General features: G+C 35.8%; 3 protein-coding genes across 7 annotated transcripts; 2 read left to right on the top strand and 1 right to left on the bottom strand.

Annotated features, from left to right (window-relative positions):
- Nucleotides 1–74: 74 nt before the first annotated feature.
- Nucleotides 75–2,831, top strand: Sse (extra spindle pole bodies like 1, separase). Its single transcript, XM_033333620.2, has 9 exons — nt 75–425; nt 580–796; nt 867–1,159; nt 1,244–1,380; nt 1,453–1,669; nt 1,745–2,055; nt 2,118–2,285; nt 2,354–2,499; nt 2,595–2,831. The coding sequence occupies exons 1-9, from the start codon at nt 216–218 to the stop codon at nt 2,738–2,740; spliced, it is 1,845 nt and encodes a 614-aa protein (XP_033189511.1). The 5' UTR covers nt 75–215; the 3' UTR covers nt 2,741–2,831.
- Gmppb (GDP-mannose pyrophosphorylase B) lies at nt 2,522–5,008 on the bottom strand. The gene is made up of 5 exons (XM_033333621.2): nt 4,576–5,008; nt 4,066–4,282; nt 3,609–4,002; nt 3,138–3,531; nt 2,522–3,059 (listed from the first exon to the last, which is right to left on the bottom strand). The coding sequence occupies exons 2-5, from the start codon at nt 4,216–4,218 to the stop codon at nt 2,891–2,893; spliced, it is 1,110 nt and encodes a 369-aa protein (XP_033189512.1). The 5' UTR covers nt 4,219–4,282; nt 4,576–5,008; the 3' UTR covers nt 2,522–2,890.
- An 876-nt stretch (nt 5,009–5,884) lies between these two features.
- osa (trithorax group protein osa) lies at nt 5,885–22,469 on the top strand. 5 transcript variants are annotated; one of them, XM_033333611.2, is made up of 22 exons: nt 5,886–6,680; nt 6,777–7,015; nt 7,195–7,317; nt 7,394–7,600; nt 7,886–7,945; nt 11,276–11,408; nt 11,498–11,593; nt 11,694–12,019; nt 12,097–12,490; nt 12,578–12,703; nt 12,777–12,958; nt 13,154–13,195; nt 13,854–14,051; nt 14,786–15,005; nt 15,092–15,268; nt 15,429–15,539; nt 15,724–15,883; nt 15,956–16,214; nt 16,353–16,518; nt 16,604–16,905; nt 17,073–17,312; nt 17,400–22,469. In XM_033333611.2, exons 1-22 carry the CDS (start codon nt 6,176–6,178, stop codon nt 19,356–19,358), a joined length of 6,225 nt encoding a protein of 2,074 aa, XP_033189502.1. In that variant the 5' UTR covers nt 5,886–6,175; the 3' UTR covers nt 19,359–22,469. The 5 variants fall into 5 exon arrangements, with proteins under 5 accessions (XP_033189500.1, XP_033189502.1, XP_033189501.1 ...); XM_033333609.2 differs by having other exon boundaries at nt 5,885–7,015; XM_033333610.2 differs by having other exon boundaries at nt 5,886–7,015; nt 13,854–14,042.
- Nucleotides 22,470–22,650: the final 181 nt, after the last annotated feature.

The following is a 22,650-nucleotide window of genomic DNA, read 5'->3' as shown; positions in this document are numbered from 1 at the left end:
TTTGAAAAAGAGTACATAAAAATTATAAATAATTGATACTCTATTATTATTCTTCCCTAACCTAATATGTATACGTATATATATGCATACATATAAGTTGGTATTCTCGTCGTTAGTCACATTTGAATTTGAATCGTTTGAAATAACAGTTAAAACGTACAACTAATGCCACAAAGCGCTAAAAGGTAAAGAAATTATCATGTTTAAAGTGGTTTATGTGTATTAACATGGACGAAATTTTTCAAATTTTACACGAATGTCATTTAAATGATGACAAGTGTGAAAAAACATCGGATATTAAAGAAACTAATTTCATAGAAGATGTAAAAAGGAATATCGAAAAATTATTCACAGAGGTACAATGTAACATAGGAAGTGTCGAATATGCAAATCTCAACAAAATGTTGGCACTTTGTTATTTAAAGGTATTATATTGATTTTATTTATAATTATGAATAGAATGAATATAATTATTCAATAAAATAAAAATTAAGTAATTATTGATTAACAATTTAACAAAGTCACATAAACAATATAGAATTAAGTATTTTTTGATAAATTTATAAATACTGTTTGTAGATTGGTAATGAGTTTGAAGCTATATTTCATTTAATTGAGTCACATGCAGTGATACTTCGTCAACAAATATTGCATAGAAGTGTGAAAACAGAAATGCGTGAATCAATCTTAAATACACAACAATCTTCTGGACTTAAAGCTTCTTATGTCGGATTTAATATAAATGACACAAATAGAGTTGATAATTTAAAGGCAAAACTTTTTGATCTGCCCAAAGGTAAGAAAATAAAATATTTAAATATTATTGAACGTATTAAAGCTGTTATAAATCTTTCTTTTTTATATAGAATGGTATATGATTCAAGTCACTGGACAGTATAGGTCTCCAGGAGATATATTTAAACATAATAGAACTAAACCACATGCAATGCATGAAATGCATATTACCATATTGCCAACAGGGACCAAAGAAACAGAACCCTTCTGTATAACATTACCAAAACCAAAGTTAGATTCTTCGTACGATATCTGTTATGAAATTCAGAAATTACTTTCTAATAATAGGTCAGAATTAGAAGCTACTTATGCGAATAATGAATTATATTGGAAAATGAGAGAAAGGCAAAATATAAGTATGAAGGTATTTATATAATAAACATAATTTTGGTAAATTTAATAACTTTTCTCTATATATATGTGTATATCTGTGCCTACTTATATGTAGACTGCTATCCAAGCATTAGAGTATACATGGTTACGAGAGTGGAGAATCTTATTTATAGCAGATCCAATAAATAAACCTGACATAGTAGCAGCTACTGTACAAATGATTGACAAACTAATATCTGATAATAAAAATTCGTAAGTAAAGAATAAATTAATAATTAAACAATTTTTTGACATACATGTATTTAATTGTATTATGCATTATAGAAAAAAGATAACAGAAAGATCTAAGTGGTTGTTAAGAAAAGTAGCATTATCAGCATGCTTTCTCACAAGAGAAGAAATAGCACGTGCGGTAAAATATGTACTTCCTGATTATAATAAGTTGGCAGATAACATAATACTGTCCATATTTGGGAAACTACCTTGTATAGAAGAATTAAAAAATGCAATTAGGAAAACATTAATTTTAGTCATTGATGAAGTAAGTTTGAAGCATGCCCATTGTAAAATGTAAAATAAAGTTCGTGATTTGGTAATGTTATATAACATTTTACAGCATATGGATTATATACCTTTTGAATCTATGGAAATTTTAAAATGTCATCCTGTTACTCGTTTTCCATCACTGCACATTGCATATGCTTTATTTAAAGAGCATGAAAGTACAATGGAGAATGGCTGTAAAATAATTTATACAAAAAATGATATGGGTACATGTATAGTCAATCCTTCTGGTAACTTGACTAAAATGGAAAAACGCATGAGGTTGTTCATTGAATATTGGTTACCAGATTGGAAAAGTTGGTATAATGTTGAGCCACAAGAAGGAATTTTTGAAGATGCACTAGTTAACCGTGATATATTAATGTAATGTTTATTTTAAATATTATCTTATCTTTTTAACTTTCATAATTTATTATTTTTCATAGGTATAATGGTCATGGCAATGGAATACAATACTTGCCAGGAGAACGCATAGAAAGACTCAGAGTAAGATCAATTGTTTTATTATTTGGTTGTAGTAGTGTAAAATTACTTACAGTAGGAGGACGTTACCCACCATATGGAATCCCAAATCAGTATTTAATAGCTAGCAGGTAAAAATAAATTTTTTTATAACTTTAGTTATTTATGTATTACTTGGTATTTTATATTATATTGTTAGCCCTTGTGTGCTCGGTATGTTGTGGGAAGTTACGGACGCTGATACTGATAAAATGACAACGAATTTCATTAGTAATTGGATTCCATCTCCATTAAATAGACCATGGGCTGATGTTGATATTAATATGTGGTGTGCGGGAACACTAAGTTAGTATAAAAAATTATAAAGTATCTTGTTAATCTTTTTATTTTTTAAGTTTATGATTTTATAATTTATTTTTTTCTTAATTTTTGATAATTAGAATTTCTAAAAAATCGTAAAAGCTCCCAAAATGTGTCTACAGAATCTGAAATGTTAAGAGCAATAGCAAAATCTAAAGACATCTGTTCTCAATATATGACCGCGGCCGCAATAGTAGTACGAGGACTACCGGTAAAGCTCATTTAAATTGTAAATATAAAAAACGATACAAACAAATATATACTAAACATCAATTTATATGTAATTAAAAAAGCTAGTAAAAATTTTATTTATAAAATGTTTCGTAGTTTGGTCGTTCATTATACTCAGTGTGTATTTTTAAAGTACTGTTCTTGGTCACATGATTATTTGTGGTTCCGGTACAGAACTGGAAATGTTCTTGTGAGGTAAAACTTGACCCCCATTGATATATAATTCATCCTTAACAATTACATCTTCACCAAGTACTGTAGTACCTTCCATTCGCACCCAACGTCCGACAACGCTTCTCCAGCCAACAATGCACCTATGATGACATCACTTTGCATTATAAGCACACACAAATACACTATCTATATACATTATAAATTGCTTTAACATTTACCCATCCAACCATGCGTGCTCTTTTATTACAGCTGCTTTAAGAATAGTGCTTCTTTTAATGCAACAGCCATCAGATAAAATAACACCAGGGCCAATTGTAACATTTGGTCCTATTCTACAATCTTTCCCAATCTTTGCTGTTTCATCTATTAACACATTTCCTACTACTCCTGGACCAGAATATAATTTTTCTGGAGATTTTTGTCTTAGAGATGTCAGGTACATGCTCATTCCTTTGAGAAAATCTTTTGGTTGTCCAACATCCATCCAAAATCCTGTTAGTTCCATTGCATATAATTCTCCGTCCCGAGCCATATGTGGAAAAATTTCTTTTTCTATACTTGTAGGTTTCAATTCTATTCTTTTTAAGACACTTGGATTAAAAATGTACATGCCTATAAAATTACAGTAATTAATACCACCAAACATTCAGAAACTAATATATCTGAATTCAGTGTTAAAAGTATAATACCTGCATTAATTTTATTAGAAATAAATTCCTGCGGCTTTTCTACAAAGCTTTCTATTTTTCCATCATCTTCATAGACTACTACACCATATTTTGATGGTTCTTCTACTTTAGTTACGATTATGGTACCCTCTCTACCATGATTTTTATGAAACTCCAAAAGTTGCATAAATGGAAAATCACAAATGATATCAGAATTTAAAACAAAGAATGGCTCATCTCCTGCACATAACAGATCATGTACCAGTGCGAGAGGGCCTGCAGTGCCAAGTGGTTCTGGTTCATGTGAAAAGATCAAATGTACCCCTAACTTTTTAACTTCTTCGCTCAAATCTCTTTCCATCTCTTCTGCACGATAAGAGACTGCTAGTATTACCTCTGTCACATTTGTTGCTACCTAAATGTAATTTTGCAATCAATTTATAAAAAGTTAAAGTATCACAGAGATATCGCTACATACCAGAGCTTCTATTTGATGTAGAAGCATTGGTTTATTAGCAAATTCAACCAATGGTTTTGGCCGACTTAATGTAAGAGGTCTCAATCTGGTTCCATAGCCACCAACAAGTATTACAGCTCTCATTGTTCCTAGCTTCTTTCTTTTACGTTGCATCACTCATCAATAATCCTAATTAAAATGTGTTCATAGTAAAACACATTTGGAAGCAGATTTTATTCTGAAAAGATATTAGAAATGAAGATTAAAAATGTATATATTCTTTAATTGTATACAGATTCAGAATTATGTATGAAGATAAATATTTAAATGAAATATATCCAATTTGATTAAAAAAAACTGTATTTGTAATATATCTTTATTCACTAATTGACTAATAATATAATAAAATGTATAAAAGTGTAATTGAAAATAAAATGTACTAAAAATTTAATTATGCGTTTGCAAAGTATTTGTTATACACAAATACATTTTTTTTCGTAGAGGTGAAAAGAATATTAATGAAAGGTATACCTCATGCCTACATATCGATACGAGCACAGGCAGAAAACAATCATTACTGATGAATATTGCCACGTAGGATTGAAATACCACGTAGACGTATGTACATAGCGACACATGTATGCGATAAGAATACACACATAATTTTTAATACTAATATAATCAAATGCTATTAATCGATTTATATTTTACATTTACGATATTACTCTTATCGGAATTTCTATCATTCATATTGGCTTAACTTTTTTTTAATTAACGTTACACTACGTAATGCTTATCATCCGTAATAAACTACAATAGCGCCATTACTATTACTTATTTGTCACTTGCACACGTAATATTTGTACAAATACACTTTACTTGTCGAGTTCATTTTTTGAATATTTTTTATTGAAACTGTTTCACATAAACTTTTTTAATAATTTTAACAATCTTCATTTTTTTAAAAGTACGGAAGAGTTAAAATCGTTATAATTGTTGTAAAAGTGAAGAACACTTAATTACTTTTAATTTGAGGAAATATAATTAAATAATTTTAATTGATATTTTTATCCTTGAAATCAATTTTTAATACAGATTAGTAACAAAAAGTAATATGGTATCAAATATGTTTCTTGTCACGGATAATTATTGTTGAATTATTTGAGTGTTAAAACTTGAACGAATTACATTTAAAGAAGACGAAAATCTTGGTTTCGAAAAATTGGAAATCGAAAAATTTGGTTTTTAATACACAAAATTAAGAATGAATAAACCAGCGAAAGACAACCGCATCTAAATTCCTTACGTATAGTATATTATTCTATGCGCTTGCGCCAAGGTAAATATCTTTTATATAGAAACAGAATAAAAACAGGTAATTGTATTATGACTATTTATGACTGATTTTTATCTTTCTTGTTATAAATTTCAGTAAGAGAATTGATAAAAAAATAAGTGTGCAATATTACGCAAAGACATTACTCGTTTATTCTCTGTTTACTACATCCTAATATTTTTTGCTATTGCGACTTTTTTTTAAATGTAGGTATAAGCACGCAGTAAGATAGTAATCTTATTTAGCAATTTGAACAATTAATATCCGTTGAAATATTTGGATATGAATAGAAGTTATTTATTAAATATAAATGAACATTTGATACATAAGTATAAGAATTAAATACGAGCGCAATTTCATTCGATATTTTGGTGTATGTAAGTGGAGGTGAATTTTCAATAGAAGTATAGAGGCGTAAATTGGTTAGAAAGAAATCGTCGAACGGAGCGACCACCAGGTCTCGAGAAGAGTCGCCGATTGTAAATGAGAGTTGAAACGGGCGCGAATGATTGACGGTATAGCCGCAAGATGGCGTAATACATGCGACGCTGCTTTTGACGTTCGTGTATGAGTTTTTTTTTGGTTCCTTCTACTTTGAAAACGGCAGGAAGCAAAAATTGTTAGTTCGGTGTTTAGTCTTCGCTAGTCTGACTGAGGATGTGGTGGAAAGAGTTGAGTACGATAGGAGATATTCAACGGAATAGGATTTCGATTTCGAGTACATAGTACGCGAGACACACGAGGTCCCGCGATTGGCCAGTTTATGAGACGACGATGGCTCCGTGAGGAGAGAACATGGCTGCGACGCAAGCCGAGAGCCAACAAAACGATGTGAAGCTGAACGAGTCCGTGAAATGTGCACAGAAACGTCCGCAAGTAGGTGGGAATAGTGCAAGTGTTAATACGAAGCAGCAGCTGGATCCAGAGCCGGGTGATAAAGTGTCCCGGGGCGCGGCCCAGCTGCTTAAATATGTGAATCGCGGCGGGGACACGGGTTTCGAGATGAGTCAATACCGCGAGGACATTGGTGGACACACTGCCGGTGAAGTCAAATCACCAAGGGAGGCTGGACAAGCTCCTCAAGAATCTATCGGCAAACAAGAGCCTCTCGATACGCCCGGGCATCCAAACCATCCCGGACATCCGTTCACGTCGAACGTAATACGCGATTATCCGGAGGAGTATACCAACAAATCAAACGAATTTCCCTCCAAATCATTGACCGATTATCCAGCGAAGCAGGTACCAGAGTACATGGGAAAGCATGGAGACTTTCCAGGGAAACAGTTGGATTATCATGGTAAACACTTAATACATGAAAGTGAAAGAGTTCATCGGGTCGAAATGGAAGAGCATTATGCAGCTTCCAAGATTGAATCACGATTGGCATATGTAGGGGCTACGCCAACCAGTTTTCCGGGTCAACCAAGGTTTTTATCAGGGCAAAGTATATCGCAAGCCACCGGTCCAACACCAACGTTAAATCAGTTACTCCAAGCATCTACGCCTGTTCACCGTTTTCATGGAAATTATCCTGGAATGGGGCCAGAGCCTTATCAACAACCATGGCCCATCCAACGACCCCCAGTTGTCCCTCCAGTTTATCCACAACCTGGCCAACGTCCTCCACAGACGGTAAGTATAACAACCTACATCTATCTATAACTGTATACAAAGTACATTTTATGTTTTCGTTACTTTTGTAGCTATAAATTGTCATTTGTAATAATTTATGTACACCTTATTCTTTATAAAATGTATTATTAATTCTTGTTTTAATAATTGACTAATTAAATATATTATAAAATACATAGGGGTCACCAAGATTGCATGCAGGACCTGGAGGACCAAGTTCCCCAACTCCTATGCCATATCAACAATATACACAACGTTATTCTTCTCCTACAAGACCTCATGCACCATACAGCCACCATCAGGTATTTATAATAATGATTACAAAGTTTATTCAATAAAATAGTTACTCTTATTAATTAACTTTTTATATTTTTTTAGCTAAACTCATATACTACGCAAACTAGCCATCCTTCCAGTTTATACACAGAACAGAGAGGTTGGAATCAAGGTGGACCACCAAATCCACCACCACCTTCAGCCAATCAGACCAATCCTTCCAGCCAATCACCACAGCGTGCTCTTTCTCAATCCCCAGCACCACCACCTTCTGCATCTCCACAACCACAGTCAACTAGCCAATCTCAAGTAAGTTATACAAATAACAAAACCCTTTTTGTATTTTTGATGTAATAATATGATGTAATAATATAAGAATTTCTATTGGCTGTACATGTAAACAAGAATATCAAAGTTTGTCCTTTGTCTTAATGTATTAGCAAAATAGTATCTTATTTGCATCTAAATTCTTTTAAAAAATTGCAAAGTATCAAGGTAAACAGTTGAAAGTAAGAAAATGAACTTTTTCATCAGTATATTTTTAGTTATATGTATGGATATGTGATTTATAATAAATTCTATTTCTGTTTACAGAGTTTCCATAACTTACAGCAACGATCAACAACACCAAATACTCAAGGAATAGATTCAGGGGTGAGTACAATTAAATTTCGCAACTATAATATATATATATATATACTCAAGAAAGTACCTTGATAATGTGTCTCAAAATTATCCAAGGTTATCAATAACCATAACGTATCATATAAGATTCTCTTTTAAAAATATTCAAATAACCCAGAAGGAAAGCAGAAAGGTGCGAAATTCTCAATAAAACGTTTTCATGTTTCGCGATTGAAGCGTCGGACGGTGATTTATTTTGATCTTAATTAGAAAGCACATGCGCGCATGGATGCACGTGTGTGCACGTGTTATTGTTATTTCATGTTTGTGTTACGATTGGTTCTCGACTTCGGCCACGTTTAAAAACGAACGGTTTAACAATAAAAGCATCAGTGGCTCTTACGTGGTCGGTCACGATAACTGGCATTGCAAAGCGAATTCTAATTTCACGTTGCATAAAGTGCCATTTGATCTTGGATACAGTGGACGGGAGTACTTCAATACTTCTCTCGTGAAAAGAGCAAGCATGAGTGAGCGAAAGGGAGACCTCTCGAGTATGGGTTGCCTATCTGTAGGAGGGGCAGGGTGTGGAAAGTGGGGATGGAGAATAAGCGACTTGTAGAGTTCGATTAGGGCGCGAGTTGCGCGGCCGCTGGAGCCCCAGATATTAGTGACTTCCCCTTCCCGCCTTCTCCCTCTTCCTCTTTCCTTCCTTCTCTCTCTCTCTCTCTCGCTCGCTCGCTTGCTCTTTCCCACTGTGTTCGTCTCGCTATCCCTTTTCAAACATATACTCTCGCATGTATGTGCAAACACGTATATCCCTCTTTGTCCTATATCGGGTCTCTCACTTCTTTCAATATAGATGAGCGGTCTAGTGGGAGAAGCATGAGTGTTACACAGGTTACCTGAGTATAGAGAAGCAAGCGAGAGCGAGTATGTGATTCGCTCGAATCGCTGGCGGGGGAGGGGGGCTGTGTATCTGAGGTAGTTCTCCCCACCACTTCTGACGTTTTATATCGTTCAGCTATATTCGGTTCGTTAGATCATGCAACTGTCACTCTGCGACATGCTATCGAACTTCTCGTATTCCCATGACGCGACTGAAAACCGGCGAATATATTTTAAACGTCCAATATAGTTTCTTTTAAACGGTATTAAATAGAACTCTCTGTTTACATATAACTTTATTTCTCTATTCGATAAGTGTAAAATCTCGTTTATTTACTGAAAAATCGATGTTGGAACAAATTTTGTTATTTACTAATTTTATTAGATTAAATTCAGTAGATCGATTATGTTTTCTATGCTGTTTTAAAAATCGGTTGAATTTTGGTTGAGGATTATCATCGTTTAACTTATTCCCTCGCGATGTTATGGCATCGACGGATAAAAATATTATTACATAATATCGTTAATATTATCATTCATTATTTCTTTTTATTTTATAAGATTAAACGCATAATTTGTATTAATTAAAATCGTAATCATATTGAATATGCGTATTAAATGTATAAAAATAATGTAGACAGAACTAAATTCTCGAAAGCCAAGTTTCAACAATGGTTGTTTAAATTGCAATAATTAAGTCATTTAAAGGATACAATTATTAACGCGTATTGAGTTGATATAACCTAAAACATATAAAAATATTTTAATGAGAACAAAGATTTTTTAATATTATTATAATTGATTGGATTTGCATAGAATTTATTTAGTTGGAAAAGCGTTTGTTTCTCGTGTAGTTTGACTTTATACGTTTTCTTTCTCGCGTACTCTCTCGGGGTTTTTGGAGCACACGGGTACTCTTCGCCGAGGAGTTACGGAAATAACCGATGGTTGCCGAACGCTTGCCGCGCCACGAAAGAACGCCCTCCAACGAGCAGCTAGACGCGAAATCTGTAAACCGAAGTCACGGAACACTCGATAAAAAGAATCACGTTTTTAGTTACTCCCGGCCACGTACACGTACGTAGACGATCAACTGTCCGATTCTAACCTGTTAAATACGCGGCCTTCACGATCGTACTGTTTGCCAATTTAGAATTCGATATCGAAGGGTTGTACCCTAACGATACGAAACACTCTGAAAGAGAGACTTATTGACACAACATGCGATGGTCGAACGAAGTACACGGTGAACCAACAGCAGTTCCTTAGTCGACAGACGAGAAATTATGCCCGTTCTCGCGTGGTTTTATATCAAACCACCGACTATCTTCATTTACACATGATTGAATGTAGTGTGTCGTTGTTACACGAGATTCCCGTAAAACATGTGAAAATCGTACGGGGAACATACGAGGTCTATGGTGGGTTTTGTCGTAGTGCGCGGGGTAACGCCTCTCCTTCGATTCTCGCGTCATGCCGAAAGTCCTTGTGTCCGACACAGTATATACTATACGTTCCGTGATACATCCGAGGAAGTCTCTAATCGTCTTCTGTACGGATGAACTGTCCACTGCTTGGTAGGTGTAACGATGTACTTTTCTCTTTCTCTTTCTCTCTATGTGTCTCCATCTGTCTCACTCGCGTAATTCTTTCTCTTATACTTATATTCGGTCTGTCTTTCTCTTTTTCTCCTCATCTCTCACTCCGACCTCTCTTCAATTCCCTTCCCTTCTCTTCTCTCTCTTCTAATGCACCCGCGCGCTCTTTCAATGTATCATAGTGACGATCTGTGCGAGGTGTTACGCACACACATACATAGGCGCGCGCGCTCTTCCACATACATGCCAACTGTATACGACGTATGTTATGTACGTATATATAAAATATCGTTGAAACATGCGCGTGTGTATGACGTGTTATGTTGCATCGTACGATTAGTGGCGAGTGGCCGCGTGTGTAGAGTGCATTTCCTAATTTTCTTATGGTTAAAATGTGACAACAAAGAAAGTATACAACGTATATAAAAGGAACGTAAATGTTGCGTTCTAAGAAGTGGATTTTTTATTTTACCTTTATTTGTGTGTGTATACCTATGTGTGTTGTGTGTGTATATATTTATTTACTTCTTTATTTATAATCTTGCTAACACAGCTTTCGTGCTGAAGCTAATGAAATATAAAATGAAGTAAATTGTTTAAAAAGTTGCAATTATATTCAGGAATAACTTCTATTTACATAATTCTGTTTATGGTTTTTTCTGTATTATAATTATTTTAATCATTTTATATAGATGATATTAACTACTATATTCATCTGATATTTCTAAAGTTTTGTAATTAAGTTCAAAGATTAAATAGAGTTTTAAGCATTAGATGTATTATTATCTTGTTTTAATTATATTTGATACTTTTGTGGAAGCATTGTTTGAATGTAAGAATTTTCTAAGATGTTTCTTTATGTTTTATATTTTAGGAATTATCTGGACAAAATAGTAACGATAGTTCGAATGGACCTGCTTGTCCTGGAACACCAAATTCACAGGGGATGAGACCAACCCCTTCTCCTACAGGATCTACAGGTTCTCGCTCGATGTCCCCTGCTGTTGGTTTGTATATTTCCGGTTCATATTTTACTGAAGTATTACTTTAATTCCTTAGTTTTTTGAATAAAATTTTGTCCTTTTGCTTTTTGTAGGTCAACAAAACGTTCAGATGCCTCCACGCCCGTCAAGTAGCCAGTCAGATGGTAGTGGACCAGCACGAATGAGTCACTCTCCTATGACAACTCAAGGTAAATGAAAGATGTAAAACTTTTGTATATACTTTGTCTTTTATACGCGTGTGTGCGTGTGTGTATGTATAAAATATAACATATAAACTTATGCTTTTAGGAGCATACCAGCAGCCATTGGGTCCTTCGCCACACATGCATAGCTATAAAATGAATAACACTGGTCCTGGTGTTGTTCAACCAGGACCTGGTTCTACAAGCCTTGGTGGAATAAACCCAATGGGTGGTGGTATGGGATATGCAGCTGGTGGAACGGCTGCAGGTCAGCCTGGGGGTTATCATGGGCAAGGTCCCTATCCACCTCCCCGTCCACATGTACAATTTCCACAGGGATATCCATCACCAGCTAATTCACAACCACCACCCAACAATCAGTATCAAGCTTCTAATAGGCCCAATAATTTGGTGCAATATCCTCCATATACAGTAAGTCAAGTGTATTTTTTAAGAAAGTAAGAATTTTATATTATTTACACAAAATCAACACACTACCCCTTTTGCAGCATAAAATGGGATTTAATAGTGTACCACCAGGGATGCCACCTAGTCCAGGACCACCTCAGGTTTATGGAGGTAGTGGTACAACAGGTATGGTACCACCAGGTGCCCCTGGAGTAGCCGTGATTGGTAATATGGGTCCACCAGCAAGTTCAATGGGTCCTCCACCTCCATCCCCTAATCACGTTAGTAGTCAGCCACCACCAACCAGCTCAGCTGTACCACATTTGCATACTCCTGCGGCTACACCACCTCTCAATCACGAAGGAAGTCCAATGCCTCCACCAAGTACTACACCCAATTCACATCCCGCTTCAACACCAACACCAACTAGCCATAGTTCTGCAGATCTTACTACTGAAACTTCTAATGATAGTGGCATAACTACCACTGCTTCAGGTATATCCATTTTTCATTTACCGTGTATTTCGTGTTGGGTAATTCACTTAACAGATGGAAGATTAAAACTACTGGTTGATCATATAGGTACATCAGTTATAAATGTTACTTCCACTTCAAGTGGCACTGTCACATCTGTAATAACAACTGGTCCTGATGGTACATCCTTAGATGAAGGTTCTCAACAGTCGACGTTGTCAAATGCATCAGCTGGTTAGTACAAAATGTTAAAAATTCTTAACATTCATCTTATTTGTGAAAAATGCATAATTTTATTTTAATATAGCTTCTGGAGAAGATCCAACATTTCCACCAAAGGTACGGAAGGATATGATGGGAGGATATCATAGCCATCCAACTACACCACAGAGTACAGTTCCATCACCTGGTGCTGCGAGTATTAACTCGATACATGAAGAATATCCTGATATGAACAGTCCTGGTTGGCCACGTACTCCTGCTAGTCCTGTATGTATTTCGTTTCGTTATATGATTCTTAAGAATCTGACATAATGGTTACTACTTTCGTATGTATATCTGTATCTTTATATTGCATGTTTTAATGTTTTTACATGAAAATTTTAAGAATGATATATGATCAGGGATAATGTGTTTTTATGCTATGGTTTTCTTTGACTTTTCAATATTTTATATATTTTACAGGTATTTAACAGTCATGTGCCTCAAGACCCGTACAGACCTAAGGTTACTGTTTATTCACTATAAGTATTTATCATACTGTTGCACAACATACTATACACACTGAATGTTTTGTACTTTGTTTGATCTAGACATCTTGATATTTGCTTAGCAAATGTAATTATTTGAACTTTCTCTATTTTAATGTTGTATTTTTATAAAAATATTCATATACTATTGTTTTATTTTCATTATCAAGCAGTGTGTATTTACCAAAAGTTGTTATACAACAGTTATATTTCGTACAGACGCGTATTTACATCATAATCTCCAATACTAACTAAGCAAAAATATAAATTTTTGGATAACAAGAAATGACATGTCCTAAGAAAGTTGTAGCCTCTGCTTATTCCCTACATCTTTTAATATTTTGGAAACATTACATTATTTTGCTTTATGTAATTGCATGCTATCTCTTTTTTTATTTTACTATCATTTCAAATAGTGTTTTTATAAAACAGTACTTTTTGCATGAAAGACCTATCACTTGTGTCATCACTTATTTTACTCAAAAATATATAATTGTTAATTATTATAAGCAATTAAATGACATTGTAAATTAACAAGTACCTTTAGAAAGAATAGTACATCGAAGTGTTCAAGAAAAATCATGATAATCATTCAGTTCAGAGAAAGTTAACAGGTTTCATAATGATAATTTCAGAAACCAGACAGTTTAGCAAAGCTGTATGAAATGGATGATACAATGGAACGAAGAACATGGTTGGATAAATTAGTTAACTTCATGGAAGAACGAAGAACACCTATTACTAGCTGTCCTACCATCTCCAAGAACCCCCTCGACCTATTTCGGCTATACCTCTACGTGAAAGAGAGGGGGGGCTTCATGGAGGTATGCAAGGTGCAGTGTAGTTCCATCTAGCCCTCGGTGTCTTTATAGTAGTTTTTTTCATAATTCTATGTGTTTTATATTTTTGTTCGTTTCAATATTGTGTATACACGTTTTGATATATGCCAAAAGAAAAAAACATCAATGACTCAGCCAAAGCTTTCCGAGTTTTTGTTTCTGTTGTTGGCATTTTCAATTACACCGACAGTATCTGTTTATATATTTGACGTATACAATTGTAAAATATGCTTTGTTTCTGTGTGCGCTGAAGTGTGCATGATTTATATTATATTTTTTGCTACATAGTATTTTTTCTTTTCTTGTATACTGTTTATAAAATTATGAAGAAAAAAGAAGCTTAACTCGTCTTTTCTTAAAGTAGTCGTTCGACGCGTATGGAAAACGCCCTGATCTACAAACCTTGGTGCTATATGGAATTATTCTAATATTCAGCGAAGAATAAACTTTTAATATCAATGTAATAACGGTAATTCGTTTCGATTGTACTCTTGTCTATTCGTTTCATTTTTCATACTTGCATGATCAGGAATCGAGGTATTTGTATATACAGAAAGAAAGATCGCGTTACTTGATTTCTTTTTAGATTAGCCGCCGTAATATTTTTTCCATGTATTTTTTTGTTTTTACTTTGCGTTATCAAGATGCAGATTTTTGTCTGTTTGGATTCTCTGCTAAAACAAAAAATCGGGCAAACTGATGAAAAAATTGACTTTAATTTTCTATAGGTGACCAAAAATAAAACGTGGAAAGATATAGCTGGATTATTGGGCATTGGTGCAAGTAGTAGTGCAGCATACACACTAAGGAAACACTATACCAAGCATTTGTTAGCGTATGAATGTCATTTCGATCGTGGAGGTGTTGATCCTCAACCTATCATAAATCAAGTTGAAGCTGGTTCAAAAAAGAAACCATCAAAGGGAACTGCCTCCGTACCCTCACCAGGTAACTGTTGATAATATTAAAAACTGATAATATTAAAGACTGTTTTTTTATTTTTCATTAATTTAACATTAACTTCGTATCTTTAGGATCTTCCAATTCACAAGATTCCTTCCCTGCTGCTGGATCAAGTAATGCTTCCATGGATGGTTATGGAAGTTATCAGAGTGGTTATACTGGTGGTACACCCGGAGGACCCTCGTCAGAGTATACACCTCCTCCTCCGAGACCACCTAGTCAGAGTAGTGCACCTTCTCCACATCAAGGTAAGAAATTTTTTTCTATTTTTCAATTTCGCTATGTTGAAACATTTTATATTGAATATATAAAATCTTGATAATGAACGATTTGGAAAAGTGTTCGATATAATAAACACTTTACCAAGCATGTGAAAGGAATTGCGGTTGAGAGAATATGTTCTGGTAGGTGGTTTGAACCAGGGCGGGCAGAATAGCACGAATCCGTTCGACGACGGCGTGGGACGCCTTTTTCGCAAGTCGAACGCAACGCCCCACCCTGGTCCGCTACGAGCCTCAGGTACTTCTCTCACCCTTGTCTCCTTTCACAACATACAACTAAACTTATTTATTTTATGTTTACTTTCAATATCCTCACACGACATTTTGCCTTACTATCTTCTCTTTGTTGTTATTTGTAATAACGTTATTCGAATCTTTTTCTTGATATACTTTTGAAACAATCTGATTTTACATTCAAACAGGCATACAACAAGGCAGTTACCAGAATACAGGTTCCTACCAAAACTACCCCCAAGATCAGTACAACCGGTCGCAAGCAAACACGCTGTCACAACAGGGAGAATTTAATCAACCTTACTCACCGCGATCACATTATTCACCTTATGTACCAGATGTTGATAGGTTAGAGATTAAACTCATTTTGAACCATTTATTTAACAAAAGAATGGAGTATAACTTTCAGGACTCTTACAGAGGATACCCTGGAGGAAATATGCCGCCGAACAATGCTAGCGGACAAGATATATACAATAGATATAGTAGTAGTCAACAGCCAGCAAATTATTCGGCGGGTACACCACCTAATGCAAGAAGTAATAGCTATCCATCTGCGCCTCAAGCACATCCACCTACTGTACCGCAACAAACGGCAACGAGCCAACCTTCTTCACCTTCACAGCCTTCTGCTGCTTCATCTTATTCTTGCCCTCAAGATTATTATCGACCAGAACAGGTGATATTATATGTTCTATTTCCTATTCTTGTTCTTACATTTTTATTTTTAATTTTCATTTTACTATAGTATATTATAATAAATATTTTTTATTATTATTATTATAAATCGAATTAAATGTTATGGTCAATATTAAAGGGTGGATATGGAGCTCCTGGAGGAACACAGATATACTCAGGTGGTGCGAGTGCAAATAAGAATATGCCACCGCCACCGCCAGGTCCAAATCCACCTAGACGTCACCCAGATTTTGCCAAAGACCAACAGTATCCGCAATATAATCAGCAACGACCAGCCTACCCAGGTAAATGTATTTTAATATCGATACGATGGCTAAGTGCATTAAAATACACGAATAAACACGTTACACGAGATATCCTTATTTACAGGATGGCCAAATACAACTAATCAGTACAATAGTAATAGTGGAAATAATAGAGTTCAGTATCCATCTCAACCACCACAACCCCAGGTACAGCAACAACAACCACAACCGCAACAGCAAACACCACAGTCTGCTTCTTCTACACCTTCGTCAGTACTTCCTAATAGTCAACAGTGGGGTAGTCAGCAACCAAATAGAACCACACCTCAGCCGACATTGAATGCTATAGCTCACGCTCCTCCACCGTGGGATCATCGTTACACGAATCAACCGTCCCCTCTTTATCCTACACCTGGAAATCATCAGGTAATTTATTTTGTAGCTAGTATATTTATTTCAATTAAATTTCGAACCTTTTTAGTCATCTAGTCTTATTTTTTTAATCATTTTTTATTTTCTGCTGTTGTTGCATTAATCAGTATTTTTTATTTTTGTTGTATGTCCTTTGTTCATAAATCGATATTGGTTCACAGAATCAGCTTGGTATAAATCCCATGATTAGCCAGCAACCAACATCGAAAAGAGAAATGACATTCCCTCCTGATAGTGTAGAAGCGATGACACCACTTCTGTATAAACGGCGGAAACTTACACGTGCCGATGTAGCACCGATAGAAGCTTGGCGTATTATGATGGCCCTGAGGTCAGGCTTATTAGCCGAAAGCTGTTGGGCTCTTGACGTATTAAATATCTTACTATTCGATGACTCTTCTGTAAGTTTCATTTGATATATTTTAATATTTTCATACACAATAATGGATAAACGTAAATACTAAATGATAACGAAATGAATTCTACAGGTAAGTTATTTCGGGCTGGCACACTTACCTGGGCTGTTGGATGTTTTGTTGGAACATTTCTCACGTTCTTTGTCCGATATGTTCGAATCACCAGTAAACGAAGATGATCGAAATTGGAATCAATCAGCAGATGGTCCGGAGGTCGATCTCGGTGCCGTAACACGTCCCATTGATCCTGAAGATCGAACGAAATTACTTTCATCAGCAAATTACACGTTTTTGTCGAGACGTGGTCGTCCAGTAAAAATCGTTCCAAGGGACGACGATTTGTTTGTTCTAGACACAAGGAGGTCTTGGGATCATCAAGACTGTGAATCAGAAACTGAACCCTGGCAAGTCGATAATAATACTACTAAGTACATAGTGACGTGTTTTCAATCTGAAATAGGATCAGTACCATTTGCCCGCCTCCTTCGAGACGAGAAACCGCCTTTGCTGCAGAAGGAAGTAGAGTGTACAGACATGAAAGACGAAACCAAAGCAGATTCTGGTACACTCGAAGCATCAGAGTTCTCTCAAAAGACAGCTGAACCTGGGGAGAAACCAAAAGAAACGAATGAGAAGAAACAGCTAGACAAGAAGAAGAAGACAAAAACTTTGAGTGATGTTTTGTCGAGGATTAAGAAAGAACCGGTTGAGATGAATGATCTTACGAGAGAACTATTTGAGAAAAAGAACGACGGGTTCAAGAAAGAATGTGACACCGAGACAAAGGTGAATAACAATATGGGCGAACACTTTGCAGATATACCGAAACCCGAAGAGGAGGCTGTACCTACACAAAACGGTTTGAACGACATGACAAGTAACGCCGAGGTGGAGAAAATTGAGATCAAAGTGGAGAACGAGGAACAAGAATCAGTAATGAAAGATGATAATAAGGAGGGACCAAGATTAAATATAAAAGATCCAGCTGGCACGTTAAAAAGAAGACGAATAAGTGACTACGAGGACGAGAGTTACTCGAGGGACGAAGCAAGTTTGTACCTTGTTACAGAGACGCAAGACAACCTGGCTCGACGTTGCGTCTGTTTGTCCACAATTCTAAGGAATCTCACATTTATCCCGGGCAACGAGGCTGAGTTCGCCAAGAATGTAACGTTTCTGAGTCTTCTTGGTAAGTTATTGTTACTGCATCACGAACATCCGGTAAGGACGCAGAAGACACGAAACTACGATCGCGAGGAGGACGCAGATTTCGCAGACTCTTGCAGCAGCTTACAAGGAGAGAGCGAATGGTGGTGGGATTTTTTGCATCACATCAGAGAAAACGTGCTGGTTATGGCAGCAAACATAGCCGGTCACATGGATCTAAGTCAACACCCAGAAGAAATATCTCGACCGGTGTTGGATGGTCTTCTGCATTGGGCGGTGTGCCCTGCTGCTCATGGACAAGATCCTTTCCCCACTGTTGGCCCGAATTCTTCTTTATCACCGCAACGACTAGCACTGGAAGCTTTGTGCAAGCTTTGCGTGACGGAATGCAACGTGGATCTAGTAGTTGCTACACCCCCGTACTCAAGACTTCAGAGACTTTGCTCGGTATTGACCAGGTTACTCTGCCGAAGTGAAGAGCAAGTGTTGCGCGAGTTCGGCGTGAACTTGCTTCACTTTCTATCTGCAGCAGACAGTGGTGTGGCTCGTACGATCGCTTTGCAGACACCCTGCGTGGCCCTATTGGTGGCGTTTATCGAACAGGCAGAATCAAGTGCATTGGGGGTTGCAAATCAACATGGATTGGCTGCACTACGTGATAATCCTGAGTCAATGGGCACCAGTTTGGACATGCTGCGACGTGCTGCTGGTACGCTGCTGAACCTCGCCAGGCATCCTGATAACAGAACTCTGTTATTACAGCACGAATCACGATTACTCGCCTTGGTGATGAGTCAAATTTTAGATCAGCAAGTGGCCGCAATCGTTGCTCGTGTATTGTTCCAGTGTTCCAGGGGCACGTAACTTTCTTTTACTAATGGATGGTATATTTTTCTTCATTTTTGTTCTTGGTTGATCCGCGGGTGTTTGTTTGTTTAGCCCCTTTTGTGCAAAAAGTGATGATGATGATCAGTTTTTGTTTCCAAACAAAAGACACGAAGAAAGAGACAGCTTGTAGAAAAAAAAAGCTGCTGTTGCTGCTATTCATTTTAGGGAATATGAGAGCGAGATGGAGAGCGAAAATTTGTTAGAAAGGTAGTTAAATGGAGTGCGAGTGAAATGAAGAATTATATAGAGAGAACAGCGACGAAAAGAAAGGAAACGCGGGATATAGAGTGTGTAGAGAAGGAACAAAGTGTCGATATAATATATAACGCCATGTGGTTGTAGTTTTATATCGAATAACAAAAAAACCAGAGGAGTAAGAAAGTTAATTATCGGTGTTAGTGAGTTAAGGTATACTGCGACGATATTTGCGTCAATGCACGTCGAGTATACCTTTCCTACTTGATGAATTGGGATAATATCGATAGTGTAAGATATTTCATAGTTAATGAAGAAGAAAGAAAATTTCGCGAGAAGAAGGACTAAACTGTGAACAGAAAAAATCCGAGAAATGGAAATAATGAGAGAACTCGTGGAGATATTAAATGGGGTGTAGTGATAGAGGGACGACAGGGAGGGAGTAAAAAAGAAAAAAAATGAAACAAAGATGTTAGAAAGATGAGAGAAATGAAACAAACGTTTAGCAGCATAATAATATATATATAAAAAGAAAAAATGAGACGATTGAAACTAAAAAAAAAAGAAATCTGTTTTGACGAACCTAAAATGGTGCGATGTGGAGCGATAATATCGGGTGACGATTATATATATAAATATTAACGATAACATAATGCAAATTTTTATATTTGCATGTTTTGTGCTGTAATTAGCGAGTAATTAAGATATTTTGTAGATAACACACACTTCCATTGAATCTTATTTCGAATTGCGCCGCGCCGTGTGATGATGATTACACAAAGGAAAAAATGAAATAATAAAAAATGATGCAACTCGGCGCGAACGCCCACGGTGGTCTCCCTTGCAGACAAAAAAGAAAATATGAGAGAAAAGCAGGCCACCGAGAGTCTCGACTTTAGAAGCACAGGCAAAACTAGAACTGAAGAAAGACATTGCTAGAAAAGAGAGAAAGTGAAGGACTGAGAGGGCGAGAGCATGAGTAAAGAAAGACCGATTAACGAATGAATGTAAATGAGAGTTAGTTCGTGAAAGAATGAGGGAAAGCACGAATGATAGAAGAGAGACAAAACACAAAAAAAATAAAAATAAAAAAAGAAGTTGAGAGAAGTGTTGAAAAATAGCGTGCGATCATTTTGCTGTTAGGAAAAAGAGAGAGAGAGAACTATTGTTTGAATGAGACATGGATGACGACCTATGTATGCGTGTGTATATGAGTCGATAAAAAGGATGAAAAAAGAAACAAAGGGAAAGAACAAATAAGAAATTTAAAAAGTATAGATGGAGACGAGACAACTTAAATCGATTCGTCTTTTGAATACGTGTGCATGTAAAGTACGACAGCAAGAAAGAGTCGAAAAAGGAATAGATTGCACGCGCGCGATTTCATACATCTCTTCGCGTGCTTGTGATCCCCGTATGCATCAAGGAAAAGTTTGTATGTTGTATAATGATGGTAAGAGCGCGAATGAATGTTTTGGTTGTATGCACGAAGGATGGGGGTGCTGGTAGAAAAAGGGGTGGGGAATAGTGTCTGTCAAAACAAAAAAATTGCTGTATACACATTGTATATGTACATATATACAAATATATATAATTATATATATTTATATGTATAACTATATATATAATAATTATATGTATATATATAAGCTTACACATAAAAAGAACGGATAAAGATCGAGAGCAAAATATTAAACGATAGACAAGTGGCAGCTTAACATATTTACGTACCTTACAGAGAATGCTATCCCACTCTGATGGAAATTATCGAGATAGTATTTCACACATTATTTTTTCCTTTTTTTTTGAGTGCTTTGTTTTATTTTTTATTTCTAATTCATTCTATTTTGTTTTTTTTTTTTGCACTTTTGTACTTTGCAAAGTAGAGGAAAATTCTTTGAAGAAACAATATTTATGCGGTTTTTCTGTTTCTTTTTTCTTTTTTGGGATAAACGTACGTATAATTAAATGCCGTTGTGATCAAATTTCAACACGTACTAAGTGATAAAGGAAGGAATCGAAGAGAAACAATATTGTAGTAATAATAACATTTTGGGAAAAAAGAAAAAGATACGAAGTGTAAGACTGAAAGTGAGTGAAAGGGAGCGAATGATAGAGGGAGGGAGGGAGACGGAGAGAGAAAGTTTTCAATAATGTACCGAAACGAAATATATCCGGAAAAGGGTAAGAAACATAGAATTTTCGGATCTATGCTCTCGATCGTGCCATTCAAGTGATTCCGATGGGACGTATTTATAATCATGAAACTTTTATGCTTTTCAAAGCGCATGTTATTGTAAACAGAGAGAAAAACTAACAAGTACTATTCCCCCCATTGTCAGCTTTTTGCACATATTTCGACGGTTCTTGCATATACATTTATCTAATGTAACGGAAAGAAAAAAACGAGAAAAAACCATTCTCATTTTTAATGTCCGCCGAAATGAACGACAACTTACATTCGATTTCATCGTCGCACACCTTCTATGTCGGTACTTCCTTTTCTCATTTCGTAGAAACGGATTTCATACATAAAAATGAACGGTGTTTCGGTTCTCATAAGGGTAGCATGTGTAAAATAAAAGAAAACAAAAACGAGAAAAATGAAAACGATTTAGATTTGACTTTGTTTGAGGAATAAACAGGTGAGGAGAAAGGAGGAAAAAAGGAGAATAGAAGAAGAATAACGATGATGAGGTAAACACATTAAAACAGAACACTTTCCCTAATCCCAGCTTCTCCCTGACCCCAAAGTATCCTACTCTATAGATATCTAAATACGTGTAGTTCTTAAATTATTTACTTTAGTTCGAGTGGAGATGCCTGTAAGTGTAATTTACTAAGACTTTTTGTAAATAAATTATGAAATAAACTAGACGTACTTTATCCAAATGACTATAATATGTAGATATGTCTGACTCTCTGATATACGAAACCGTGATCTATGGGAACTAACGATGAGAGTATGAAAATATGTATGTATATGATTATCTTAAATTTCGCGATATTACATAGAGAATTTCTAAACTATATGAAAGTTGAGTATGAGAAAAAACCATTGTACTTGTAGGAA

Source organism: Bombus vancouverensis, chromosome 4 (assembly GCF_051014615.1).
Source record: "Bombus vancouverensis nearcticus chromosome 4, iyBomVanc1_principal, whole genome shotgun sequence".
Taxonomy (NCBI): Eukaryota; Metazoa; Arthropoda; class Insecta; order Hymenoptera; family Apidae; genus Bombus; species Bombus vancouverensis.
The sequence above is the reverse complement of the archived record's forward strand: the minus strand, read 5'-3'. Positions and strand labels throughout refer to the sequence as shown.

Bases quoted from the DNA above. Each gene is read 5' to 3' on its own strand.
- Sse (XM_033333620.2), top strand. From the start codon at position 216: ATGTGTATTAACATGGACGAAATTTTTCAAATTTTACACGAATGTCAT. The intron at 1,160-1,243 runs GTATTTATATAA...ACTTATATGTAG, and splicing joins GGCAAAATATAAGTATGAAG to ACTGCTATCCAAGCATTAGA. The intron at 2,500-2,594 runs GTTAGTATAAAA...TTTGATAATTAG, and splicing joins GTGGTGTGCGGGAACACTAA to AATTTCTAAAAAATCGTAAA.
- Gmppb (XM_033333621.2), bottom strand. From the start codon at position 4,218: ATGCAACGTAAAAGAAAGAAGCTAGGAACAATGAGAGCTGTAATACTT. The intron at 4,003-4,065 runs GTATGTAGCGAT...AATTACATTTAG, and splicing joins TACATCAAATAGAAGCTCTG to GTAGCAACAAATGTGACAGA. The intron at 3,532-3,608 runs GTATTATACTTT...GTAATTTTATAG, and splicing joins TTCTAATAAAATTAATGCAG to GCATGTACATTTTTAATCCA.
- osa (XM_033333609.2), top strand. From the start codon at position 6,176: ATGGCTGCGACGCAAGCCGAGAGCCAACAAAACGATGTGAAGCTGAAC. The intron at 7,601-7,885 runs GTAAGTTATACA...TTCTGTTTACAG, and splicing joins AGTCAACTAGCCAATCTCAA to AGTTTCCATAACTTACAGCA. The intron at 12,704-12,776 runs GTTAGTACAAAA...ATTTTAATATAG, and splicing joins GTTGTCAAATGCATCAGCTG to CTTCTGGAGAAGATCCAACA.